The 12934-nt window shown below is 45.7% G+C and overlaps 2 protein-coding genes across 2 annotated transcripts in view; one reads left to right on the forward strand and one right to left on the reverse strand.

The window, feature by feature from the left end:
* The window catches only part of ELMOD3 (ELMO domain containing 3), a 76520-nt gene that overhangs the window by 43702 nt on the left and 19884 nt on the right, over positions 1 to 12934 (forward strand). Inside the window, exon 5 of the mRNA XM_053269757.1 lies at positions 9605 to 9729. The gene's annotated coding sequence lies outside the window, so the exon portion shown is untranslated. The remainder of the gene's footprint in view (positions 1 to 9604; positions 9730 to 12934) is intronic.
* RETSAT (retinol saturase) overlaps positions 1 to 12934 on the reverse strand; it is a 38163-nt gene that overhangs the window by 23404 nt on the left and 1825 nt on the right. Inside the window, exons 2-3 of the mRNA XM_053269752.1 lie at positions 4357 to 4539; positions 2381 to 2622 (exon numbers count right to left, since the gene is read on the reverse strand). Of these exons, the coding sequence (XP_053125727.1) occupies positions 2381 to 2622; positions 4357 to 4539 (425 nt within the window). The remainder of the gene's footprint in view (positions 1 to 2380; positions 2623 to 4356; positions 4540 to 12934) is intronic.

Below are 12934 nucleotides of genomic sequence, written 5' to 3' on the forward strand. Positions count from 1 at the left end.
GCATCCTGTTTCACACAGTGGCCCACCAGATGCCACTGGGAGCCTACAGGCAGGAGTTGAGGGCATGCCCTCTCTTCTTTCTCTGCTCCCATACCCCAACATGTTCCTGCCCCTGCTCTTCCAGGATCACCATCCTTATGCATCCAAAGCTCTCTTGTTCCTCAAACACCTCCACCCTACTTCTCCTGCAGCCCCTTAGGGCTGGAACTACCTCACAGAACACCTGTGTCAGGCTACCTTTCTTAGTCTCTTCAGATCCTTCCCCAAAGCTCACCTTTGCCATGAAGCCTTTGGCAAAAGGCTTTTGTCCCCTAGGTCCAGGTAGGACTAATGGAAATAAGTACATATTCTTCCCTTGCCTATTTACTACTACTACAAATATTATATACTGCTTTTCAACAAAGTTCTCAAAGCGGTTTACATAGAAAAAATAACCAATGAGATGGTTCCCTATCCCCAAAGGGCTGACAGTCTAAACAGAAACATAAGGTAGACACCAGCAATAGCCACTAGAGGGATGCTGTGCAGAGGTTGGATAGAGCCAGTTGCTCTGTCCCTGCTAAATACAAGAGAATCACCACTTTGAAAGGTGCCTCTTAGTTGGCAGAAGTACCTCCCACCCTTTTGTTTGTTGTTTATTTATTTGCCATATTTTTATATAGCCTGATATGTACGGCTCTAAAAGGTATACAAAATCTAAAACAATATAAAAAAGTAAAAACATTGAAAATCCACAAAACACAATAAAAACAATCTCATAAAACAAGCTGTGAAAACAAATTATTAAAATTAATTCCAGTTAAAAGCCTGAGAGAACAAGTGAGTCTTGAGGGTCTTTCTGAAAAACAAACAGAGAAGGAGATGCTCTTATTTCAACACGGAGCATATTCCAAAGTCCTGGGGCAACCACAGAGAAATCCTAGTCCCAAGTTGCCACCAAAAGAGCCGGCGGCAACCATAACTGGATCTCTCCACAAGGTTGTAATAGGTGGCAGGGTTCATGACAAAATATGGTGCTGTCTTAAATACCTTGGGCCCAAGTTGTTATGGGCTTTATAAGTAATAATCAGCACTTTGTATTTCGCTCAGAAACATAGCAGCAGTTGGTGCAGTTCTTTTAAAATCAGTGTTATGTGGTCACTTCGGGTTGTCCCAGAGACCAATCTGGCTGCTGCATTCCGTACCAATTGTAGTTTCCAGACTATGTACAAGGGCAGCCCCATGTAGAGTGCATTAAAGTAGTCAAGCCTGGAGGTTACCAGCATATGTACCATTGTTTTAAAGTCATTTACCCTTGACTATCAGGCACAAGGTTGCTGGTTCGAATCCCCACTGGTACACCTATATTGGGCAGCAGCGATATAGGAAGATGCTGAAAGGCATCATCTCAAACTGCGCAGGAGATGGCAATGGTAATCCTGTATTCTACCAAAGACAACCACAGGGCTCTGTGGTCGCCAGGAGTTGAAACTGACTCAATGGTACACTTTACTTACCTTCAGAAATAGATGTAGCGGATGTATCAGCCGAAGCTGATAAAAAGCACTCCTGGCCACTGCCAACCTGAGAAACCAGGGGGACTTTGGGATCCAGGAGCACTCCCAAACTACATACCTGATCTTTCAGGGGTACTATAACCCCATCCAGATCTAAACCATCTCTCGGGTCCCGACCCCAAACAGTCAGAATCTCCATCTTATTTGGATTCAACCTCAGTTTGTTATCCCTCATCCAGCCCATTACTGCCCATTGTTGTCTCACATGGGCCACATTTTAGATTGCAGACTCCTCAAAACAGGGACCTTTCCACTTGTACTTTGTAGAGGGCCTTGCACTAGATAAACCTGCCACCACAGTTATGTGCCTAAGGAAAAATTGAAGAAAAACTTAAACTGGGGGAAAGCAGCGGAGGAAAAAAATATCTGGAAAATTGGCCATCTTTTTAAACATATATGGAGGAGCTGGGTTCTTCAGTTTGTAAACATTTATTTTGTCCCCACCCCACTATGTTTTTTTGAATGACTTTGTGACAGTTACACATGGCCCTCCCCCCAACTGTATCTTCACAACAACCATGTGACACAGGTTAGGCTGTGAGAAGAAGGAGAAAGGGGGCTGGGGGCTGGTCCAACATTATACAGTCAGCTCCACAGCTGAGTGCAGAATGCAACCCTGATCTCCACTGTCATAAGGAGATTGGTAAGGTAAAACCTTTCTCCCCATAAGCTGTGGTCCCTGTCCAGATGACCCCTGCAGCTATTTACACATGTTAACAGGGCCAAACAATGTATTTAAAGTCACATGTCATAATACTTCAACCACTACACCACACACAATAAAATGAAAATGTCTTCCCCCGAGACCGCTTCGAAAGGGTTACCTTCACAAGCGCCACAAATCTGTCGATGGTTTCCTCTTCACCTGGAAACTGCTTCTTTAAGCCTTCCACATATTCCTTCTCCCCGCTGTACAGGAAATACTTTTTGCTACTCTCAGGATCTCCCAGAATTAGTACATCAAAGGGAGAGTCCATCTTGGCCCACTGAAGCTGGCCATCTGTGAGCTGGTCAATCATGATGCGCAGGATGGAATCCTCTTGCATTTGCCCTATGTAATGGATACCTGGAAGGCAACTGCAAAGTGTTATAAGGGAAGAACAATATCTGAAGAGAGCAGTACCCCATTCCCGAACCTTTGAGAGAGTGCCTTTGCCTAGGAACTAGCTTGATAAATGCCAGCATCATGTCATACTACGTTGCTCTTGAGACACTAAATATTTCATAGAATTTTAGAACTGGAAGGGATCTTGGAGATCTTCTAGTTCAACCTCCTGTTCAGAAATTTAATTTCTGATGAAGCAACTCTTAGATCCGTGCTTAAGTTTCTGTTGACATGCTATCATGTTATCTATATCCTGTGTAGATATAAAGCACAACTGCCTTCTAGCAACACTTAACCACAAGGCACGTGTGTGTGTGTGTGCGTGTGTGTGTGTGCGTGTGTGCGCGCGCGCACACACACACACACACAACAATGAAATTTAGAGTGGATGTTAGTTAAAGTCTCAATTCCAAGCAAGTGCTAAGTCTCAGACGTCAGTATAACTTTATGTGCCTGTCAAATGCCTAGAAATGCCTAGACATGCACATCCCCTCTGGGATTGTACTGATGTACTCCACCAGTCAGAAAAAATGGTTTTCCAGATTGTCTGTGGTAAACCTGGGTTGACTTTTCAGTTGAAAAGTCAACCCAGTCAATTCCCTGCTAACTGAGCAAAGTCTCACCTTTTAAAGTGGCAATTCTCTTACATTCAGCAGGGGGAGAGCAACTGGCCCTGTCCAACCCCAGCACAGCACCCCTCCAGCGGCTGTTGCTGGTACCTGCCTTATGTTTCTTTTTAGATTGTGAGCCCTTTGGGGAGAAGGGACCACCTTGTTTATGCATTATTCATTTTTATAATGTAAATATAAAACTTCGGTTGAAGAGCAGTATATAAATATCCGTAGTGGTAGTAGTGGTGGTGATTGTGGTGCTCTAATGGTTGAATTATCCCTCCTGGGTACAGGGGTGGCTCTTCCATGAGGCAGAGTGAGGTGGTTGCCTCAGGCATCAGTGCGAGGTGCAGGGGGCGGCAAGTCCCAGGCCTGCAACCCTGGGTGCCACTCCTCTGCCACCAGCCTTTCTCACCCCATTGGGGTACACTGCTCATTTCCCCCTCCTTGTCCCAATGGGTTCACCTCTGCCACCACTGCCTGACTTGGTCAAAGACGGGTGCTCCGGCGTCCCTGCCACTGCCTCAGCAACATGGCCTGAGAAACCTGAGCCACCCACCCACGGTTGGGAAGGCATCCTGTTGGACATTGACTCTGGTGGCAGCAAAACGTCTTGGATCGAGTCTGCCTGTGCAGCTCACCTGCATTTGTCCGACGGTCTTTTCAAAGGTCTTTCCAATGCTAGGCAAAGACTGGGGAAATGATGCAGAAGAAGGGGTTAATTTTTCTTCTCCAGCATCATGGCCCTGGTCTGATAAGAGCTCCAATCTGGATTAAGACCATGGCAGGGAGGAAAAGAAAAGGTCAAAGCTCCCTTCCCTTCACTCTGGTTCGAATCCAGATCCACATCCGGCAATAAAATCAAAATAAATAAAATAAAATTCAAGCATGACAGGACCAATGGTGTGAATTAAAGTTGCATCCAGCGTGGCTTTTCCACAGTCTTGCAGAATTTTGATTGTTTTACTATGGAGTGTTGGAGTGTTCAGATTATAAACAAGATTTCATCCTGTCTCGGAATCTCAGCAGACAGGAAATGGCTTAACTGTTCTGTCTCACACCTAGTTTGTTTGGATGGCCTTACCTACATCAAACTCAAAGCCTTGATCGTTGAAGGTGTGGCAACAGCCTCCTGCCTTCCCATGCTGCTCCAGGACAAGCACACGCTTCCCGGCTTTAGAAAGCAGCACTGCTGCAGCCAGGCCTCCGTAGCCGCTTCCAATGACAACTGCATCCAGACAGTCAGGAACTTTGTCACGGGAGAAGCCTGACAGATAGGAACACAAAGGCACAAGCATGGCTCTTTTCCTGCTATTAACATCATAATTGTTACACCACACCTTTTCAACCTGAACCCACCTTTAACTTGCAACATGGGACCCGCTAAATGATTTTTAAAAAGTTATCTGTCTCTCTCCCTTCACCATCTTTCTTCCTCTCTTAAAAAAAAAAAATCCCTAAAAAACAAAAATGGCGGTCCGCTTCCCATGGATAAGGTTGTCCCAGGACTTTCAGGGCCCATATCTTGCATGGGGAGATTTACCCACCTCTGCTGTGAGGAAGGTATCCAGATCCTCCTCTTGGATCAGTACCTTGTTCTGAACTAATTCATGGTGAGAAGAGGCAGCTGGGAGGGCAAAAAAGTGATGTTGTGGGGGTTCAGATGCATTGGAGGAAAGTAAGTACAGTTCGCGTCGGACATACACTCTCACTACTGCCTCTGTTTTCATGTTGTGCAAACCTGGAAACGTCAGATGGGGAATGTTGGTGACCCACTTCCGCCCGACATTTGCCCGGCATCTGTAACCAACATTTGAAGTAGGCTGGAGTGGACAATGTCAATCACCAATACTCTCCATCCAACATTTCCAGGCTCATGGAACAGGAGCGAAAGCACGTGCCCTGCGGGAACCGGAAGCTCTTATATACTTGCTTGCGGCCATGACATATGAACCTGCCTGTTGTATGTTGTAATGACGCGGGTTCCCGCAACACCACAAGGGACTTGCACGCTTGATTACACTCGAACCGGCCCATTGACTGCAATCACTCAGTGCTCTTCTCCATGTATCCCTGCCTTGGGAGCTTACATGGTATCTCTGGGAGGGCCTTTTCTGTGCATATCCACACTCTCTTATCATTTAGGTGCCTGGCCATGCTCTCTAGCTCTCCAGCTGTTGTTAAACTACAACTCCCATCATCCTCAGCCACAATGATGGGAATGATGGGAGTTGTAGTTCAACAACAGCTGGAACGCCAAGCTGGCCTACTGCTGTGCTAGATCAAGTCTGCCCTCTCTGGCCTTTAATGGTATTTAAGATCCATTTATTTGCTTTTGAGCTACTTTCTGAGCTCCTCTTCTTCTTCGGTGCCTTTTACTAATGTGCAACTTTTGGCACCTTCCTGTTTTAGCAGTGATATTCTGCAGATCAAATCTGAGTTGTTTGTGGGTGCTTATGTTGAAAGGCAAGTCATACATTTGTTATTTGGCGTATTGATATGCCACTTGTTTTGCAAAAGTGCTCAATGTGGCTTACGCTGCAAAAGGCATGAGCAGATTTTATTCTATAAATAAAATAAATAATAATAATAAAACCAGATGCTGCATTTCTGGTGAAAAGTAACCCAGCACCTACCCTCATGATTGCATTCCTGCAATCATGTTAATTATCACTAGGGCATGCATCTGAAGAACTGCATAATCTGGTAGGTGTAATCCTTGCTCTTTTCCTCCCCAATCTTCCTGATCCCTCCTCCAACGCCAACGTAATCCTGTCACTATAATCCCCAACCTTCCTCTTCCGATCTTCTGTTCCTGCTGATTGTTCTAATTTGCCACATCTTAGCCACAATTAGATTGTGTGGAGGATGTCTTAGATCCACCACAACAGATAGTAGATCTAAAGCTACCAAGGAACCAAGCTTGATTCCACATCATTCACAAGAGACAGTACACTTTTTTGGAAATTTGCTTTCCAAAAAGAAAAAAAAGAACAAAAGAAGCCCATGGAAGCTTACTTTTACAAGATAAAGCAAGGGGAAACCAAGAGGTTTGCGCTAGATATTTTTGACACACAGCCCACTGAGAATTTGTCCTGCACAATGAAATGGGTGGTAGTGCTTTTGCACAGCTCCAGCTAAATGCCAATGATGTTTCCAGATACAATCAGCTCCAGGTTTTGAAGGACTGTGTCCATATGCAAAGATCCTTCCACTGCCCCCCACATCAGTGACTGCCCCCATGTGGTGGGTCCTGCTAGACTTACTGGACAATAGGTCAGTGACAGCCACAGGCTCTTCTCCCAGCATCGCTGGAATTGAAGTACCGTTGTAATTTCCCATGAATGACCCTACATTGAGGAATGTGGCATTGTGGGAAAATCAAAATGGCGCCTCCACTCATGCTGAAAAAAGTGCCCACTGCTGCTGCTTCATCCACATGGGGGCCCTCCTGCCAGGCTTACTGGGCAGTGAGTGCTTCTGTCATGCTGCTGTGGCTGGACTGGAGGCACCATTTTATTTCCCCCACAATTCCCAAACGACAACATTGTGTCGCTCCAGAGCAATGCGACATTGGGACCTGGGCACTGCTCGGAAATCAAAATTGTGCCTCTGCTCCAGCTGTGGTGGTTCTGACAGGATGCCAAGATGCTAAAGGTCGGGAGGAGGGCTGAGTGACAGGTGGGATGGCAGGTATCAGTGGTGGTGATGGGTCTTCTTGGAATGTTGGAAGCCCAGCTTTTGCTTGAGGGTGCCACATGTAGAGGCCAGGCCTGTTTTCAGGTTGCTAATGGATGATATTTTAGCTTTCTATATGACTACTGCTATCAGGAGCTCTCCTAGAAGATCTCCTGTAGTACATAGGAACCTAGGAAGCTGCCAAATACTGAGCCAGACCATTGGTCTATCTAGCTCAGTATTGTCTTCACAGACTGGCAGCAGCTTCTCCAAGGTTGGAGGCAGGAACCTCTCTCAGCCCTGTCTTGGAGATGCTGCCAGGGAGGGAACTTGGAACCTTCTGCTCTTCCCAGAGCAGCCCCATCACCTATGGGGAATATCTTAAATGCTCACACTTCTAGTCTCCCTTTCATATCCAATCAGAACGGACCCTGCTTAGTGAAGGGGACAGGAGATGAGAGCTGGTCTTGTGGTAGCAAGCATGACTTGTCCCCCTTAGCTAAGCAGGGTCCACCTTGGTTGCATATGAATGGGAGACTAGAAATATGAGCACTGTAAGATATTCCCCTCAGGGGATGGAGCCACTCTGGGAAGAGCAGAAGGTTCCAAGTTCCCTCCCTGGCTTCTCCAAGAGAGGGCTGAGAGAGACTCCTGCCTGCAACCTTGGAGAAGCCGCTGCCAGTCTGTGTAGACAATACTGAGCTGAATTGACCTATGGTCTGACTCAGTATATGGCAGCATCCTATGTTCCTATGACAAGTCATGCTTGCTAACACAAGACCAGCTCTCCACTAGTATTTTAGTGTTATTCCTTAAAATGCCTATCTGAACCAGAGAGGCATTTTATACTATGAGGAGCCAAGGATGAGTCATGTGCAAGATTAAGCATCATAGTTAGGAAACTTAGCTGACCTTAGGAACAGCTGCCTTATACTGAGCCAGACCATTGGCCCATCTAGCTCTGAATTGTCGACACTGACTGGCAGCAGCTCTCCAAGGTTTCAGGCAGGAGTCTTTCCCAGCCCGACCTGGAGATGCTGCCAGGGATGGAACTAGGGCCCTCTGCACGCAGAGCAGATGCTTAGCACAGAGTTATGGCCCCATCCCACCTCCATATTGACTGCAGAGGAAAGGAGTGATAGAAGAAAGACCACTAATGAGGCAACTGTAGTAGAGAGGAGAGAAAAACAGAGCACACGACAATGTTTCCCAAGGTAGAAAGCAAAAAGCAGCATGCATGCTCTAGAAGCAGAACAGGCAGGACTTTAGCAACAGCTTGGATGTGATAGTGTGGGAAGAGAAGTCCTAAACAAAGATCCCATGCTTGGGAGAGTTGGAAACCTCTGTGTTTACCATACAGTGTTCGCCTGGAGAAATCAGTGAAAAAATCCACGAGGAGTGCCTAAAACAGAGATAGAGGAGTGGATAAAAAGAGCAAGGTCAGAAAAAGAAATGCAGTCAGAGGTCACCGGTACAGAATGCGTGTCAAATGCTCAGAACAGACAGGAAAGTGCAATACACCAGTACTCCAGTGGCATTCTACGGTCTTCCGGCCAAACATAATTGTTGGTTTTGACTGATAAAGCTGTTAATGGCGTACTCTTCTCTCCTTGACAGCTTTTTGATAGCACCATGTTCGGCCAACAAGGGCCCACAGAGAGGCCACTCCACAGTTGTAGAACTCTCTTCCTCCACTGGTTCAAAGTCCTGTTCAGACATTATGTTGTACCATTGTACATGTTTGTGTGAAGGGTTGTCCCTGCATTCATGTTCAAAGTGAACCTGGGCACAGGTTCCTCAAATGCATGGTACAGGTAGGAAGTGTACTGCTGTAACTGCAGTCAACATAATGTGCTTACCTGTATACACTATACACTCATTGTACAAGTGTTGAATGTAATGTGTGAATAAGGTTAAAGCCTGAATCCTTTCTGGAATCCACTCTCACCCTCCACATCTTAGAAGTTGGCATTCAATAGTAGGATCGCATTTAAGATTTTGTTTCAATTTTAACTTTCATATTTTGCCCTGAGCCCTTGGGGGAAAGGCAAGATAGAAACTGGATTACAGAAGTGGTATTTAGATATCATGTGCTATGTATTAAGTTACAAACCACCATTAAAATAACATCCCCTGTTAAATGAGCAAATCCCCTAGTAACTGAGCAAAGAGGCACCTTTTTGAAGTGGCGATTCTCTCAATTAGCCCTATCCAACCCCAGCATAGCATCCCTCCAGTGGCTGATGCTGGTGTCTATCTTATGTTTCTTTTTTAGATTGTGAGCCCTTTGGGGACAGGGAGCCATTTTATTTATTCGTTTGTTTATTTGTAAACCGCCCTAAGCCATTTTTGGAAGGGCGGTATATAAATCAAATAAATAAATAAATAAATAAATAAATAAATAATATATCTATGTAAACCGCTTTGGGGACTTCTGTTGAAAAGCGGTATATAAATATTAGTCATATTCATATTTGTAACATGCAGGAGATTATGAACAGGTCTGTATGAGTGCTTGAGCTTGTTTGATGGTTTCGATCCTATTGTAGCTGTATGACCTGACACGAACCACACCTCAGTGCTAGAGTTCATCCTTTCATGCTTAAGGTGATAAGATCCTAGGTTCAGTCCTAACCCTCTCCTCCTGTTAAAAGCTTTCAGGTAGCTGACCTGGGAAGGACTGTCTGAAATCTTGGAAAGCCAGATCTCACCTTGTACAGGGTGAAACTGCCCACTGATCTCCTGGTATGAGGCAGCTCCATCTGTTCATATACTAAAGGTAAAGTGTGCCGTCGAGTCAATTTCAACTCCTGGCGCCCACAGGGCCCTGTGGTTTTTCTTTGGTAGAATACAGGAGGGGTTGACCATTGCCTCCTCACGCGCAGTATGAGGTGATGCCTTTCAGCATCTTCCTGTATCGCTGCTGCCCAATATAGTACCAGCGGGGATTCGAACCAGCAACCTTTTGCTTGCTAGTCAAGCATTTCCCCGCTGTACCACTTAAGCTGGCTAGTTCAGGGTTTCTTAACCTTGGGCTCCCAGATGTTGTTAGACTACAGCTCCCATCATCCCCAGACATAGCCGTTGTGGCTGAGGATGATGGGAGTTATAGTCCAACAACATCTGGGGGCCCAAGGTTAAGAAACCCTGGGCTAGTTCATATACTATCAGGGTGTATATTTTTTAAAAAACAGATAAAATTAATTGAGGGGGGGGGAATTCTCAAATATGTTGAATCTGATTGCAGAAATTCACATTTATGTCCTCTTAATTTGAATCTCTTAGGATCCCCAGTGTTGGATGTTGTTGGGTTTAGGGATTTCAGGAGGGAAAAGCAACCACCAAACCCAATAGAAGGAAACCCACATACAAATGGGCATTGCATACTTTTCTGTCTGAGCTGATAGGCATGATTCAGGATCCAGTCCTCTCCTTCTCTCCTCCTCCTCCTCCTCCTCAAGCAGATGACTAGTGCTAGTAGTGAAGACAACTGAACTGGGGTGGTGTGCATGCAACCTCCCAATCCAATGATTTTCACTATAGTTTAAGCAGGGGCTGCTTGGGCAAACTTGTTTTATTTTCAGTACAAGAGCCATTTCCCGCTGTGCTGACCTCTATGAAAGCCGTGCTTTCCCCAGCACTGGGCCAGAGCGGGTGGGCTTCAGGAGAAACAGAGCCCTATCAAGCCCCCGCGGCATCTTGGAAGGTGCATTCACACATAGACTGCCGGGAAGGACTACACTTTCCAGTGTTCCATGCGCACCTTCCAAGATGGCACCGGGGCTCGAGAAGGCTCCGTTTCCATTAAAGGAGCCCACCAGCGCTGGGGAAAACACAGTCCTGCGTGGTGGATATGATCACCTCTGCACAGTGCTGGAAGGCACTGGCAGCAGCCTGACAGTTTGACAGGTCAGCGGCTGCACCAGGTTCTTACCCGACTGCCAGGCTGAACTACAACTCCTAGGCTCTCTTTTGGTGCCTCGAAGGGCTAGGGCTCCCGAAAGGCTGCCGCAAAGCTTTCTTGTATCTGTGGCTGCAACCTGCAATATACAGGTTAGGGTGTGTAGACAATACTGAGCTAGATGGACCCATGGTCTGACTCAGTATATGGCAGCTTCCTATATTCCTATGGGCATCCTGAGTGGGGGGGGATTCCACATCCACATCCACATCCGGATTGTGCCAATCCCCTTTGAATTCAATAGGGCGTACTCCCAGGGAGGGAGGTACTGGATTGTTGGCTTTGTCCTGCCGCCCCTGAAAAAGTCCTGCAGATGCCCATACCTTCAAAGTTTAATTTCAAAAGGAAAACTTTTGAAAGTGTTCAAAAATCACATTTGAATTCTGAAATGTTTGCCAAATTCCGGTTGAGTGCAAAATGTCCCCACTTCATTTACTTACATTTGAATCCACCCTTCCTCCAAGGAGCTCAGAGCAGTGTACATGGTTCCCCTCTTCTATCCTCAAAACAACCCTGTGAGGCAGGTTAGGCAAGGAGTGACTGATTGGCCAAAGGTCAGTTTCATGGCTGAGTGGGGATCTGAACTGGGTTTCCTCCACTCCACCCAGTACGCCACAATGACTCTCTACAAAGTTTGCAACTTATTTAGAAGTTTACCTTTTTAAAAAAAGCCTGGTGTGCTCATATTTTTGTAAGAGTTCTTTTTTCTTAATTAATTTTTTTAAAATGCTTTGTACTGTATTGTATTTTACATTGTAATTGGTTTGTCTTGTTCTGTGTGTTTTTAATTGGATGCTTTTAACCATTGTTATTGTGAGCTGCCCAGAAAACAATTTGTTATGGGGTGGCTAACAAATGTTTTCCCCCATTATTATTATTAAGTCTTGACAGTTAGGCTTAAACCACCAGACTAATTACTGAGAATTAACAAGTTTGCTTATGTGGTATTTGGCTATTTCAAATGCACCATTCATGCATGCTTATGCTCCACACACCTTGCCCTCTGGCTGTGTACCCATGGGAGGGTCAACTGAAGCAGGGTGTGAAAGCCATCTCAACATGCCTTTTATACAAGCCTCTTTGGGTGCAGCTAATTTTGTCAAGTGAAGCGTTTTCTTTCCCCAGCCTTGGGCATCAACAGTTCAAGAGTCCACTCCTTGGCAGAGACCTTTGCAGCCGTGGTACTGAAGTCTAGAGCTTAAGCCGCTCTACAGAATGGAGACAGCAGGTGGATGTTGGACAAGATTGGGGTCCAGTTTCTAAGCTGCTCCTCAGTTCCCCAAGTGTAAAACAGAAATAGCTGCTTAATTCAGTGTTCATATGAAAGCAGACAAGGTAACTCAAGAATTTGTGCACCACGTATATCATCCTGTAGAAGATATTACAAACCCCACTTTGAAAGGAGGAGGAACACAGACTTTCTCCAACATGAAGGCAATGCTAGATTAAGCATCTGGCATTCACTGGAATTTCAGATGTGCCAATGGTTTTACAATTTTATCTTGTTTGCTCTTGAAGCAACCTGGGGGCGGGCAGGGTCACCATCATCCCAGCTGTATACACTAGGGGAAAGACGCTGGACTTGTTCAAGGTTTCTTAAGCAAACCTATAACTAACCATTTTCTGAAGCAAAGTTTCCTACTGCACTGGCATGATGTGGGACCGGCATTTAAGTAGCCTGGAGCATTTCCAGACAGCAGGCTTTACCACGGGTTTGCTGTGAGGCTTTACTGCGAATTCGAATTTGCAACAAAAAACTGCACAAAGTGGATTTTTTTCTTACCCTAGACACAAATCGGGTTCCACTCCAATGCACAATGAAAAACCCAAATCGTGTGTGAAGTGCTCCCCAATATCTCATACAGCCTTTGGCGTGAATCCAGTTGATGAGTGAACCCACACCCTGCATTCCAAGGTAAAAGCCCCAACTGGAAATGCTCCAGGGGTAGCATTCTTTGGAGGTATGAAGGAACTGCTTGAAAGCAGCTGCACACTTTTGGGCAGCTATGCTAGTGCACCAGAG

The sequence above is a fragment of the Hemicordylus capensis genome, chromosome 8 (assembly GCF_027244095.1).
Source record: "Hemicordylus capensis ecotype Gifberg chromosome 8, rHemCap1.1.pri, whole genome shotgun sequence".
Lineage (NCBI taxonomy): Eukaryota > Metazoa > Chordata > Lepidosauria > Squamata > Cordylidae > Hemicordylus > Hemicordylus capensis.